The sequence below is a fragment of the Labrus bergylta genome, chromosome 15 (genome assembly GCF_963930695.1).
Source record: "Labrus bergylta chromosome 15, fLabBer1.1, whole genome shotgun sequence".
NCBI classification, from domain to species: Eukaryota; Metazoa; Chordata; class Actinopteri; order Labriformes; family Labridae; genus Labrus; species Labrus bergylta.
The window spans coordinates 9941733-9957032 of NC_089209.1; the positions used below are offsets into that span (position 1 = coordinate 9941733).

General features: G+C 39.1%; 2 protein-coding genes across 3 annotated transcripts in view; both read right to left on the reverse strand.

The window, feature by feature from the left end:
* The window catches only part of ppp2r5a (protein phosphatase 2, regulatory subunit B', alpha isoform), a 39875-nt gene extending 33631 nt beyond the window's left edge, over window positions 1-6244 (reverse strand). For both annotated transcript variants that reach the window (XM_020628046.3, XM_065963461.1), the window contains exon 1: window positions 5071-6244. In XM_020628046.3, coding sequence (XP_020483702.1) covers window positions 5071-5218 — 148 coding nt within the window. In that variant the 5' untranslated portion in view covers window positions 5219-6244. The remainder of the gene's footprint in view (window positions 1-5070) is intronic.
* A 965-nt stretch (window positions 6245-7209) lies between these two features.
* Window positions 7210-14247, reverse strand: dtl (denticleless E3 ubiquitin protein ligase homolog (Drosophila)). Its single transcript, XM_020628500.3, has 15 exons — window positions 14068-14247; window positions 12654-12791; window positions 12452-12544; window positions 12302-12363; window positions 11955-12075; window positions 11615-11680; window positions 11279-11397; window positions 11109-11182; window positions 10900-11006; window positions 10209-10313; window positions 9570-9682; window positions 9361-9450; window positions 9074-9197; window positions 8265-8914; window positions 7210-8010 (listed from the first exon to the last, which is right to left on the reverse strand). The coding sequence occupies exons 1-15, from the start codon at window positions 14117-14119 to the stop codon at window positions 7945-7947; spliced, it is 1980 nt and encodes a 659-aa protein (XP_020484156.2). The 5' UTR covers window positions 14120-14247; the 3' UTR covers window positions 7210-7944.
* Window positions 14248-15300: the final 1053 nt, after the last annotated feature.

Here is a 15300-nt window from a genome sequence, read left to right on the forward strand (position 1 = left end):
ACACTGCCATAAATAAGATTGCATCCTGTTGGAGGTGGCTGAGTTCAAAAATCTGAGCTGCAGTGACAGAAATATCAACCTAAATGAGGCAGTCTGTATTTGGAAAGTACAACATTTCTCTGGCTTGCTCTCAAGGCTTCTGGCTGCCATGGCAACTATGTTGGTCTCTGAGTGACTCATCTTTCCAGTGTCTATCACACAACAGGAGCTATAAGCACTCCAACCTCACCAATGCAGGAGGGAAGAAGCATCCATTCTGTCTGCACTCTTTTGGGACCTGAAACCCACTGGCTGCTGAGATTTCCTGTCTTAGTCTGGTTAGTGTGAGAACCAGGCGTTCTGCTGATAAACTGAATATAGTAACTGAGATAGAGGAGAAGTAAGCATGTGCTCTAAAGTAAGAACCATTGTAAAGATGCTTAATCTACAACCATAAAAAAGCTTTTATACCATGTTAACATCACACTCCACTTTTGGTTTTAAGGTGACTGACACAAACAGTGCTAAAAGCTGAAAGCAAAATACCACTAATATATATTTTTTTACATTTCAGTAACACAGCTACTGATTGTTTTTCCTCAAATTACTTTTGATACCTGCAGGTGAAAGATGATATTTTGTCTTTGGTTCATGGATATTCACATCCAAACTATTTCAACAAATGAACACTCTAACATACACTAAGAATGGACAGATATGCCTGTACATGCAGCCTACACGCACTCATATGAGTCATGCAGTTACAAGACAACAGATGGCGAATTGATGAATTTAAACAAGCTCGAACATTTGTGACTGGTCCTGCAAACATCCTAAAGGCACTGCACAAGTGTGGGATTTTTTTTGTTTATTGATTCCCATTCATGAATAATGCAAGAAATGAATTTCATTAACATGGAGAGTAAGTTCTAAAAGTGTTCAGAATGGAAAGTTTGAACAACCACACTTCTTCAGAAACTGAGGAATCCGCTTCTGCTGATGAAAACTTTGTGATGCACCAAAAAGCTTCAGAATAAGTGGACCAATAATAGTGATGAAGGGAATAATGCAATATCAAGACCACCGTATCCTAACTCCATGCACTTATGTCTGATATTTACAACAATAGAAAACCCCAAATATCATCTTTCACCTGCAGGTATCAAAAGTAATTTGAGGATACACTATCTTGAGTGAGTGTGTCCTTCTTGAGTAAACAATTTCTGCTTTCAAATAGGTTTGCCAAGTAGGTAACCTTAGCATTGCTAACAACACCAGCCTTCAGTTCTCCTTGCAGGTTAACATCCACATGCCTGTGCTAAGTGTGGTTACACATTGCTCCGGGCTATGCCGGTTTAACCTGAGACAGCCAACGTATTACTTTATCTTCATTTTATAGATGAAAATACTAACAACTGCACCGCACGACGGGATGCCACATTTCCACTGTCTGTTGTTTACTTTCGGGTCATAGTGCGGCATTAGGCCGGATGGCAGTAGCAACTGACCGGATATACAGAGGAAAGAAGTTGAACGCAGCACATTCTTTTAAAGTCGAATTAGCATTTGTTAAAGCTTTAATAATGCCTTTATCCCAAGGTGTGTATTTGAAAAAATATGCTTATTATAATAGGCTACTTTTTCAGTTTTATTACAATAGCTATAACCCATATGGTCACATCATTTCAATAAGTGTTGTTTTTTTTAATCCCTTCCACCCTTTTTGTCTTGAGAAGCTCTCTTGCAAATATTTCAAACTGATCCACTCATCTACTTCTTTTGCGAGCAGCTTGTCATCTGGTGATGTAAATGGAACACTTAATATGTATCACAGACATAAAGCTCATAATAAAATGCTCAAATCATTCGGTTACGAATGGACCCTTAAAACAAGACAGATTTCCTTCATGCTTTACCAGCTGTAGACAACCATGACAAGGCACAAATCACCCTCAAGCTTTTAGTGGAAGAAAGTCAGCTAATCTGGCTGTCACTTTCACACTCATCAAGTCAGTTGCTGCCAGGCTGTTTTGAGAAAATTTGGGCGTGGTTATGCTGTTCGTTTGTTTTAGAAAATCATACCGACTGTTTTAAACTCCTGCTAGAAAATTATGGTGCTTTGTACGTACCTGCTCTCTGTTTGCATCATACTACAGATAAGTAATCTCAAATACTACATTTTCTACAATCCTTTAAAAAAAATACATGGTAGAAGTGCTCAGCAATTTTTTAAGTATCAATTTCAATGACATTTTGGCTTCCCAATCTCATGAAAACGAGATAGTTGAGATCGAACCATTACTGTGCTGCATGCTGTGTTGCGCTCTTTTTGTCCACAGGTTTTGTCATGTGTGGTAAATGTGTCAATGTGTTTGTTGTTCTATTTTGGCTGAAAAAGTACATCGCCAGTACCTTAAAAACAAAGTTCATTTATTGGTATATTGTATCTACTATTAGTATATGTAATTATTTTATATGTAGATTACTAGCAGTCATAATTGATGCCAAATCATTAATTATAGGTTTCTTGAAATGCTGAATCATGTTGAAAAGATCCATCTACTTGAACAGGCAAGTCTCTCACTTCTACTCTGCTATTTCTTCCATTATTTTAAACACTGAGGACACGTTGTCGAGGCTTGTCTTCACATGTGTAGGCAAGTCAGTTATTCAGATTTTAAAACGGTAAATATAAGCTTTTAATATAAATTAGGGCTGTGTGTGTGGAATCAACTAAGAAACCCTTTTTTAAAATGTGGTTTACAATAGGATTGTATATTTCTTAAACATAGAAGGATCTTTATGTGACAAATTAAACCAAAATCATGTAGTGAATTTATCGAACTATTATATGATGGGTATAGCAGTATATGTTTTATGTCTAAAATACAGTGGATTAGTAGACACCAAAACCTTAATTCAATATTTCCCTCTCTCCCCGCCATGCTAGCTTAGTGTAAACAGTACCAGACGCATGCTGCTCCACATTTCAATAACTTGTGAAGACATGTTTAAATACACATTGAGAATGCACAAATTGTTGTGAATAGAACCTAAGTACACAAGTCCGTAAGCAGGCTAAGCTCAGGTAGATTTAACCGCAGGCTACAGGAAGAAGACCAACCTGTCTCTGGTCGAGTACATGTTTAGATTTGTCATGTAACTGCAGTTTATGTGCAATAAGAGTAAAACATATATAAGATTTGAGCGTGTTTTATGTTGGTTAAGAGGATCTGATTTAGTGATGGCTCTATCACAGGTGCATAAAGTCAGTGCCAGTTCATGTAAATGCATTTTGAACACACACACAATTGAACTGCTGCAGAAAGCATATGAACAAACTACAATCACCAAAGATCAATGTTTTTATGAACAGTGTTAAAGCTACTGCTTCAAATGGTGTGTTTATGTTGAAGGAAACTGCATGAAAGAGTTTGAAACAGCCTTATAATCAACATCCAAGCAGTATTAAAGGGAACTGCACACAAACTTGAATTTTCATGGATTTTAAAATCAGGAAAGGAACATGAATAAGTGAATGTTTGGTTAATTACATTTTTTAAAAACAGGCCAACCTTGACCAGGTATTATGCCAGACCTTATCAGACCTCCAACCCGTATCCATCAATTCCAAAACAGACTCGCCAAAGTTTGATACTGGCCTCCCTTATTTTCTCACACAGTCATGCTCACTTGATGCATTTTTGCTTGTCCTGTATTTTCTGCTCTTAGCAATGCTGAGTGGTTGATAGTTGCCCTGACATATATTCATTGTACCATGGTAAGAACACACATCACTTCAGGGTACAAATTGGCCTCTAATAACAAGCTGTAAAAACTAATAACAAACTACCTGGTGTTCATTCAACAGGTAGTTCGGTATTATGATTCCTCTTTCAGACAAGTGGCTTGTGACCTGCTTGTTGCACTTCCAGATTTTCAGATTTTTGCTGGACGGGTCTGGACAGTGTATGGAAATGAATGGGCATTAGTTACACTGCTTCTGCTTGCTTGAGATATTCCAGTAATCCTGCCTCTGGCAAGAGTCTTGGGATTTAACTCAGCAATGTTTGCTCTGGAAATGGTTTTGCATCATCACAAGACGTAAACTTGTCAAGTTGTAGAGAAAAGATTACTACTGGGCTTTTCTTCAACTTTCTCAATATTGTTTACACTAGCAACAATTGTTATCAGCGTCAACACAATAGAGGAAGAAACGTGCAACACGTTTGACAAATCCTACATCTATTACCTAAAACAAAGTTACTCCATATCCGCGTTCTGTTGTCACTTTTGTTGAGGTTCTGTTAAACCTACATAACATCTTGAAAGCACACACCCCACCTCCACTGTCTGGTTGTGTCACTGCATGTCAATTCAGCACCCACTGCTCCACTAAAACTACTCTGGATGTCTCCAAAAACACCTTGAAACAAGCTAAATGCAACTATGATGTAGTATAAATAAAACAACGGTTGAAGAAAGTAGGCAAAATCTGCACAAGCACTTAGACACACAGCTGTTATTAACACAAAAGCCCTAGGGTCAGATAACTCAAGTAGCCTGTGTGGAGGAAAAGCAAAAACAAAGGGAACAAATATTTTAACCAGTATGTGGCCTTATCCTGTAGATCAGGGGTGGGCAACTGGCGGCCCCCATCAACCCTCAACGTGGCCCTGGGGACAATTTTTTTTTTTACATATCAATTATTGGGAAACATGAAGGAAAAACATGACAAAATCTGCCATGAAATCATGAAAAGCAGAAATATGTGCATACTAATATTTGATCACTGGTAATATGTTGAGTTAAATTTGAGACATTATTGACTGTAATCGTTTGTGTATCCTACAATTTGGCCCCTCTGGCAGTGAGAATTAAATGAATGTGGCCCCTTGCTGTCACCAAAGTTGCCCATCCCTGCTGTAGATTTTATGCACAGGATAATATGTAAAAATGTTTGTACACATTGCTTTCATTGTATTCGTGATTGCTGGTTATTGAAAATGCTCAATGTAACTTCTGCAACACAAGCAACACAGTGGTCATGTCTCTATTTTAAGAGGCAGAGACCCAGCTTCATCCTCTTACCTTTGAGCTGCGGCAGAGGTGAAAGCTCAACCGGAGCGGTCTGCGTGCGGTACTGAGAAGAGCCCTGGGATTTCCTCTGCTTCTGGGCCTTCCTCATGGACTTTCTCGTAAACCCGTCCACTTTCTCGGCTGCGGAGATGGCCGACATTTTGACGCAGAAAACGTACGAGCACTTCAGAAAAGATGTTGTATCTCCCTACGTTTTAAAAATGAAAGGTGTCCTCTTCTGTTCGCATCAGCACAAAAAAAAATAAAAAGAGCCAACTGCGCTACTTGAAGCTCGTCCCCCCCCCCCCTTGTCCAAGTCGTATGCTATTCTGTATAATCCAACATGGTCGCTCGGTGTTAGGGGGTTACACTGCGTCCAAAGGATGCATCATTTGGGGTTACTTGTTCTTAGAAATACGGAGGGGGGGGGAGCGATCTTGAAAACACGAAACAAAAAAGTATTCGCTTCCTACAGTAAAACTTTAAGGCCAACCAAGGTAAGCGAAGTAGTGACGTTTTTTTTTTTTTTTTTTAATTCTGCTATTTTAAAGCAGTTTCGTCGTGTAGGCAAAAATAAAAAACGTCAACCTGTTGCTGAACGTTTTAAACTAATTACCATTTAAAAAAAAAAAAAAAAAAAAAGTTATCGGGATAACGTCGCGATAAGTCCGGAGAGTAGCAAAACTCGCAGCCCTGCTAGCTTGGCAGCTAACGTATCTAGCTAGCTTGCTAAAAAAAAAAAAATTAGCTGGCGTTAAAGTGAGCCTCTAGAGCAGCTTGAACCGCTGCTGCTGCGGGGAGGAGAAAGACAAAAGTTAGAAAGGCTAGTTGCCCCATGAAATACAAGTTGTTCTTGATAAAAACACCGAGTCCATGTGGTGGGAGCACTGGTTTTTGTTGCACTTCCGCTGAGTGTTTCAAGAAGAATTATCTGCGATCGATGAAGTTCAATTTTGCTCGACGACGGATTCTCACTTAGCTCTTAAAAGTTAGCCGCGTCCACAACGGAGAAACGCCGACTATATTCCCCGCTGGAAACGTTATTTATGTTTCCACGCACTCTTTTTAAGACCGTGTTTCGTAAATTAAACAAAACATTTGGGATGTCGTGCTCGGTACGTACAGTCCTCCCCCCTCTGTGCAAAAAGCCGTTCAGTCGTTGTTCGCCTCTGGGTTTGACTGTACGGTTAGACTGCAGAGCCTGACAGTTGCGCGTCATTTGAGTGACGTCCCCAACTGGCCAATCAGAAGCAGGGAATCGAAGCGCTGTAAACTTTTTTGAGCCAATCAAATGCAGCGCAGAGATTGGGTTCGGAACATGTGATATGTGAAAACAAATACGTGACGTCGGATGAGGCGTGGCAGCGGTAGTACTTGACGACTGACCAGGGAAGGTTAAAGTTAGTCTCCGCAGAACATCCTCTCTAAATCATATCATCATGGTTTATTTAGAGTAGGAGACGAAATTTACCATTACCGTTTTAAATAATAAATGCAATCTTTACAAAAAAAAAAAACATTTGGCAGAACATGTTGTCTTATGTATATATATATTTATGTAGTGTAACAGGATAATAAATCATCCATGCATCTTATATTCAGTGATTCTAATTATTTCTCCTGTTGTTTTTCAATAGAAACAAAGCAACGATTTTTATTCATCCAACATAATAGTACTAATGATTCAGACTAGCAGAAGTGAAGCACAGTAGTGAACAAACTGATAACCCAGCGAAACAGTTCTCTGCATTCACATTTATTTTAATGACTGATCGTTTGGGGTCAGTATAAAAAATCCTGGGGCAGATACCTTTTGAATTATGAGAACTTGGTTAAATTATGTTTACAATTGTTCATGATGCCTTATTGCTTATACTTGTTTTTTTGTACATAATCTAAATTTTTGATAATCTTGTTACATGAGGCTTTGGCCAAGTTGTTCCTGAAACTTTCTCGCCAGTAATCCCTATGCATTGAATAGAACTTGCAGCCTATTTCAGGCTTCCAACCCGCGATGCCAGGACTGGGCAAAGGGGCTTTTAATCAAGATCAGAGGCATTACACCATTTATATGCGGACTTTGTTCACATTTTTCCTATTTTAACTCTACATGCTCCTAAAACTATTCAAATCAAACAGACAGAAAGAAAAACCTGTGAACAGCATTTAATTTAAGAGAGACCGTTCCTCAGCAGTAGAGGCATAAATGCAACACATGCATGTGACAAATACTGAAGACTATTTTCAATTTAAATACAAACCAGCCATGCAACAATCATTGGTTATTTTGTACATATAAACAACTTAAGCATTTGCTCAAAGAAAATTACACAATGCAATTTGAATTCTTACAAGATTACACAGAAAGAAAAAAAAAAAGGTCAAAACTGATAACATGAAAAAAAAAATCAGAGATGAAGCTTTTAAGTTCATCACATGGCTCAAAGATGACAAATAAACTGACCTGGTGGTTGACCTTCTGTGCAACTTAATAAATGTGTTTCTTTTGTTCAACACTAGCTGTTAGTTTTGAGCGATATAAGAATATTCCCCAGCAACATGTAACTTTGTTTTTCTACTAGATATTCTGCTAAAGCAGCAGAAATTTGTGTAGGAGGCAACTAGAAAACCTATGACCCAATTCAAATTAAAAAGCAGCCTCTTGGGATGTGAAAACACAGCATCAAATATTCAGAACAATGGTTTTTAAATAGCCAGAGAGCCCAGGTTCATGTAATCTTGTCACGGCTCAGTGTTCTTGGAGGCTTTTTTTTTTTTTTTTTTTTGTCTGTGGGTTCAGGTTAAAAAAGAAAAAAAAAATACTCAATATAAAAAATAGATAGTATTTCAAAACAGGAGCACAGAGCGTGAGGCTGGTACAAGAGTTCATTCCAGAGGCCTCCTGGAGAAGTATGTGGAGATTTTCTTCATGGCCTGTGGAGATCGGATAGTCTGGAAAAAAACAAAAAAACATCAATAAGCGGAATAAACACAAAGCTCATCTGAACAGCCGGCAAACGTTGATGGAAAAATAAGTAATAATAAAGGATTGATCAATCCTTTATCAATGCCTTCAGTGTAGATAGAATGAAATATAAAGTATTAAGTTATGATAGTAATAATTGTACGTAGACTTAGGAATTGTCTACTGACTTTTCCCATACCACAATGTTAAAAAAGATAAGGGATTTCTGATGCTTTCTTACCGGTGAAGCTGGTGTCTTGCTGTCTTGTTTCTTTGACGCAATGGGGCTTCTTGGAGAACTGGGGCTTCCTTGATCTTTCCTCATCTTCTGACCCATCACTGACAACCAGTCGATCGTTGTTGGAGTGAAATTCTCTTTGCCGCTCTGTTTCGGCGACGCTTGCTTGCTGATTTCTGCATCACAGTTCGTTCGCGCCAAGCTCTCTCGAGTTGGACAGCAGATTCCAGACAGGACCCGACTTCTTTTTGCCGTCGGGTAAAGTTCATTTACACAGTCACACTGTTCCGCAGTACTGCAGCCTGAAGGGGAATCGTCTCCAGTCTCCAGCCTGCGTTTTGCACGCCGTTCTGTATGAGAGGAGCCGCTCGCCGGGCTCTGGGGACACGGGTTCAGGACCTTATGGAGCGGAGGGGCGACCTGGGCGGGAGAGCCACGGTTCGGGGACAACCACTGTTTGATAGAAGATGGGGTCCTCTGGCGAGCAGCTGCAGCTTTGGCTTCCTGAGAGGGGAGAGGTGAGGTGGTGATGGAGGGCAGAGGCAGGGCAGCTCCACTGGGAGCACAGGCGGCGAGCTGGGGTGATGCCAGGCCAACAGGACTCTGTGTTGCCTTGGTCTTTGCAGGAGTTGTTTCAGGTTGAATTGCAGGCCCTTCAAATAAAACAGAAGTTTTGGTCACTTCATATGCGACACCATGCATAGCCTACTTGATGTTTTTGCAGTTGAAGCAAAGAAAGCAACGCCGTACTTCTCTGATATGACAAAACAATATGAAAAACACTGCTCCTTCAAGACTGTTGAAATACTTACTTGAGGGAGTCTTATGACGCGCCCAGCCCACAAGGTTGGCCTCTCCCACCGAAGACCGAGCTCCGTCCATTCCCCGGTGAAGCCTCCAGATCCGGACAGTGTGATCATCCGAGCAGGAAGCAATCTGCCAACAGAGCAGAGCAAATGGAGATTATATGGAGACCTAAATCCATTTCCCAAGCCTGTTCAAACAGCGCGGCTTGAGCTGCAACTGCTCATTCATGAATAGGTTACTCAGTGAGTCATTTAAACGCATCCACAGACAGAAACACAAAGTGTTGCCTCACCTTGGTGAAGTCTGTGGGGCACCATGCAACCGATGTCACTTCCTCACTGTGGCCTTGGAGAGTCATGGGAGATTGCGTAGGGTCGGAGATCTAGAGTGTGATAACAGAAGACGAATGCTCAAATATACCAGTGCAATTCCATTAAATCTTAGCAAATAGAAAACATTTCCTGTTTAGGTATGTATGAAAAAAAACATAAAAAACAGTACCTTCCAGATGTATGTGTGATTGTCACTTGAGCCACTGGCCAAGAACTGGTTGTCTGGGCTAATAGTGGACTTAATGTAAAAAGAAGAGTTCTGGTGGCCGCTGAAAACTGCCACTGTGGAGAGAGAAAACACAGATTTTAGATTTTAAAACCAGAAAGCAACGTAGCCTGATGAAAGCAATCCAAACAAACAAACACATGAGCTGAGAGGAGTTGGAAAATGCAGCAGCAGATTTCACAGAGCGAACAAAGAAACTGCTTGTTGGATCATTTCATCCAGCTAACATGCAGGCATATACAACATGTGTCCTCTTGGGACTTTGATGTGAACAAAATGGCTGCCGGCGTGACAATATTGTGTGTATTAACAGCTGATTCTTTGCTTTTAAGCATTACGATACATCATCCACCCCAGGCGCTAACTTTTTCAGACTATCTTAAATTCTAAATATTAGAATAGGTTCGTATGATCACAAAAGGTCTGTCTTGATTTCCTCAGTCAGACAGTGCCCTCTCTCTCTGCCCTCTGCTCCCCTTATCAGTCGAAGCATTACTTAGCAGCCCCATCTAGTGAAAAGCAATGGCAATGATTTAGTGTCTTTTAGAGTGTGCACAGCCCGGAGAGGAGACCGGGGTTTACCTGGAGTTGTTTTTGTCCCGCTGACATTGAACATGTAGATATTATCATCAGTGCAGTTACACATGACGTTGGATCTGGTGGCGTCCAGAACGAGTCCTGAATAACCTGAAAATGACAACACATGCAGAAATCCATCTTACTCCTGTCCCGGTTTTTCAAAGCAAACCTGGATAAGCTGTTCTCTAAATGGGACGAGACACTGCACAATCTGTCCACAGGGTCCAAACAGGAAAGAGGAAGTTCCTCATGCTTGCTTTAAATGACATTATTATTACACTGACAACTTTTTGGTAATTTAATTAAACAAACTAAAACCTTCATTTCTACTTTATCTACAACATCGCGTGGTAATCCGAGCAGGCGGCCCGGGTTCAAGTCCAACCTGTGGCTCCTTTCCCCGCATGTCAACCCTGACATCGTCCTATCTCTATCCCTACATGACTGGTTTTCTTTTCATTTTGTTAAAAGTAGTCCGGTCTGAATCTTGCTCTATGCTTGGATCAGGACAATCCTGATTTTCCCGATTCAAAGTTATCCCAATCCTACTAAAAAAGTTTTCCAATAAAAACCCAAAGCTGTATTGCCTGATCCATTCCCGAATTTGGAAAGCAAGCAGGTGAAGATTACATTTGAACAACTAGACTCAGAGTATTTTAGTTTATATGGATTTCCACTAGTGTGTAGAACTTACCCAGTCGCATGCGCATGCAAGATCCCGGGTATGAATACAACTGCAGGGGAACCGGATCCTGACGGTGTGCAGTGTAGTTCTTCCTCAGATCCCACATCTTGACCACTCTGAGTATGAGGAATGAAAAAATAATAATAATAATTAACAATGCACATGTGTTTGCTTGGACATTTATTCATTTATCACGGTCAGTCACACTGGTTTCTTACCCGTCGACTGCTCCAGAAGAGATGAGGGTGTGCTGATCCCGAAACAAAACCACTGTGACACTCTGCTGGGAATCCTGAAAGAGGGGACGACACGCTCAAATATAAGCCCGCTCTTTCTTTGTTCCTATGAAGAGGGTCAGTTGTTGGAAAAAAAAAAAAAAAGAACTCACCACACTGGGAGCCATGCCACGCGTGCTGCTGCTCCGCCTCTTCTTGGTTTTGGTCGGGGGGTTTGTCTCGGCTTTGTTATGAGCGCCACTGATCTGTTTCACCTGTCTGTAGAAACCATCTGAGAGGGAGACACATACATGATCACACACTCTGCAGGATACGAGGCACCCTTACTTATCTGTAATTAGCCCAATTAGACTTAATATATCCCTGACTATTAGAAACAAAGATCAGGGTTGAGTAAACACTGACTATAAGACACACACAAGAAAATACTATTTAATCACTAACATACCATTTGGGATTACTTCTATTGTATCTGATTTTTAATCTACCTTTTTTGCTGCACCTGGTGTCCCAGACCATAATGTTCCCATCTCTGGCCCCGGTACAGAACACAGCTGCGTAATAGAGGACAAAGCATTAAAACATGTGGCACAACAGAGTGCTATAGACACAAAGATAATGAATCTGGATTGTTGATCACCCTTTCCTTTCCTGTCTATTTTACATTATATACATTAGTGATTTTTTTTTCTCTGGAAATTGTTCCGTCGCTTACTAATGCCATAACTTTAACACCATCAACAAAGCATCTCTGGAGTGTTTTGAGAGAAAACAAAGAACAAAATGTTCTCCGTCAGGATTATTTATTGTTTTTTCCGTCTTGGTTACCTTTCTCCTGTGGTATGAATGCAACAGACTTTAAGCTGCATAAGTGACCCTTGAAGCTGCCTAACAGCTCCCCGGACTTCACATCCCACAACCTGGCCATCTGGTCACCGGCTGCAGTCACCTGTGAATGATTCCATGACCAATAGGATTATTCAAAGGCGACTTTGTTTATATGCCAAAAGAATGAACAGTATGCTTTAAATGCAGAGACGTCAATAAGAAAACAAAAAAAGTCAAATTCTTAGTTGGTATATAAATCTATAAATGTATTTGATTAGAATTTACTGACTTAACATCATGATTCAAAATAGACTTCCGATATGGAAAGTATTCGATTTTTTACTCACCAATTGAGGCTCTCCTGGTACCCATGCAATGTCAAAGACAGCATTCTCATGAGCCAGCCATTCTGCAAAAACATTCACACATCATTAAATACTGATGTGCCTGACAGTGGACACAGCCACTGTAGGAAATGAAGCAGTCTCTGCACATACCTTTAAGAAGAGGGGTTTCTCGACTCTCTGTGTTGTAGATCCGGACAATGCCTTCTTCATTAGCTGCTGCCAGAACATTATGCAAGTTCCCGGCTGAAAGGACACGAGAGAAAAGAGGACATGCCAGTTAGATATATATATTTTTTTTTATATACTTTTTATATCATCTGAAGTTGTCATGTAGGAACATGTGGGAAGTTACCAGAGGAGAAAGCTAATCCAAACGGGGGCACAGAGTCGCCCAGGTTGCCATAGGAGATGTGTTCCTCATGTCGGACACACTGGTAACCTTCCAGCAGGGAACTCAGAGGATACCTGTGCCAGTGATCTGCATGGAGGGCTGGTCGAAGATACAGCAAGTTAATTCCAACATCAGTTTCAGCATTTCAATTTGGGGATTTTGCACTACCGTTTTCATAATATGGCATAAAAACACAAAACTTTCTGGGGGGGAAAAAAAAAACAGTTCTACGTTTTTCAAGAATTGAAACGAAATGAATTTAAACTAACTAATTCGAAACAGATTTAAGAAAGAAATGTTTATTTCATAGCAAATTTTGTACATGAAGTAGCAAATACTTAACACTTTGCGATGTCCTGTTCCTTGATTACTTGTTGATACACTTTACCTTCCGTTCTACATCGCAAATGTGCAATTTAGACTTCTGACAAAGGTGCAGTCTAAACATTCACAATTCTTAGAAATGCTCTCTATAGTATAGTCAGAATTCTTAGAGTAAAAATCCCATAAGTAAACAAAGATGCAGCATATCCTCATGATTAAGAATTTCATTGGCTACAAGAAACAACAACGACCGATCTATGGATCTCTATAGATGTAATGTGTTTGGATTATTGCACAATTGCTGTGCAGGAATGGGTTCAATTCAATAGATGTCTTCAAATTAACTTGATTTGAACATGATAATAGTCAGCTTTAAGCTTATATTTTCCTGTGAAGTTTACAGTATATCAATGACTGTATCTCCTGAATACATTTTGTTGACTTATCCTGTTTGAAAGTGCAGGTTTTTGTATTTTTAAACGAGAAAGTAACTACGGGCTTGTTCTCTCTCTAACACTCAGCTGTTTCTTTTCCTTGTTGTAGAAAGTTTGGTAGTAGATGCACAACAGTGGAGATAATCTCATTGCTTTCATGCATTACCTGTTCTTTTTTATTTTTACTGATTTTGTTTTTTGGGCGTGTCATATCGGGTTTGGATGGTGAAAATAGTTTATTCTATTGACATCAACCATTTCTGATTGACATATTTCCTTCTTACATTCACGTTTTAAGACTGATGCAATCGTTTCATGCATATTTTGGACTTCATTAGTTAATCTCGTTTTTGGCCTCCACACCATGCAGCGTCAGTGACGTAAACTAAGCCCATTTTGAACGTCCATTTCTACAGACATAAAAAAATAAAAATAAAAAAAAACAGAAAAAGGGCAAAATCAATGTAACAACTGTAATGTGTATCATCACACAGAAGAGTTAGATTGTTTCATTACTCCTGATGTAGAGCGACCTTAAAGTAGCCATGTAGATAGCGCAATAAAACAACAGGGAACCAACATATTACATATATTGACATTCAAATCGATAATCTCACCACTCTGTCGTCGTCTGCCCACTCCTCTGTCCACGATCGAGCGGAACAGCATCCCTGCGCTGTACGAGGAGACGATAAATAAAACAATAACTCTTTAAAGTTTAACAGATCGTTAGCTTGTGGTCGTCTGGTCCGGTGCGTTACTGTAACTTCCCGCGAACAGATCTTCTGAACACAGGGACCGAATTCCCCGCTAAACTTGCGTATCGCGCTGCTATTGGTTGAAACGGTCTACTTCCTGCCCAGCACCGCCTCCACATCCGCTTTACTTCAGAATAAAAGGAAACTCTTAACGATTCGGTCATTAAAATGTCTTTTAACAGTCATGTGAATCCCAAACGTACCTCGAGGGACTTTTAAAATATGAAATTGTATTCACTGTTACGGCATGCTACTGTTTAATAATGGCTAAATGTATCCCAACCATTGACTGCAATTAATAACTCTTATAGATAGATAGATAGATAGATAGATACTTTATTGATCCCGAGGGAAATTCAAAGTATCCAGTAGCAGGTTACAAAGACATGACATGAAACATTTGTTACAAATTAAACCACAAAACCCCCTCCCATACATATATATTAACCAGAAAAAAGATTTAAAGAATACCCCTATATGAATCAAACTTAAACTGTGCAATTAAAAACAGATTTATACAAGAAATGTACATAACCCGTGCAGGGATAAAAATATATGTGCAATTTAAACAAGAATCTATAAACAGTTGAGGAAAAAAAAAAAGATAAAGAAAAAAGAAAAAATATACATATATATATATATATATATATATATATATATATATATATATATATATATATATATATATATATATATATATATATATATATATATATATATATATATATATATATATATATATATATATATATATATATATACAGTCTATGACCCCAACCAATGAAATCATTTTGAATCTTGGAAGTTTTCCCAACTTAAAAATAAAACATATATTCTTATTTATAACTTTTTCAACAAATATAATCCATTTTTTAGATTAACACAAGGGTGTAATTTTCCTGGAGAATTCAGACCACTTGTGTCTCTACTTATAAATATCCGTTGATCATTATGACCGATTCGTTCAAATATTAGTAGTATGTTGTATTTGTTAATTGCTAATGTTGTATTCGGTTATTTTAATTATTCAGGAATAAGACAATATCACTGTAACAAGTTATGAGCGCTTTATTTTATTTTTATTTTTTAAAA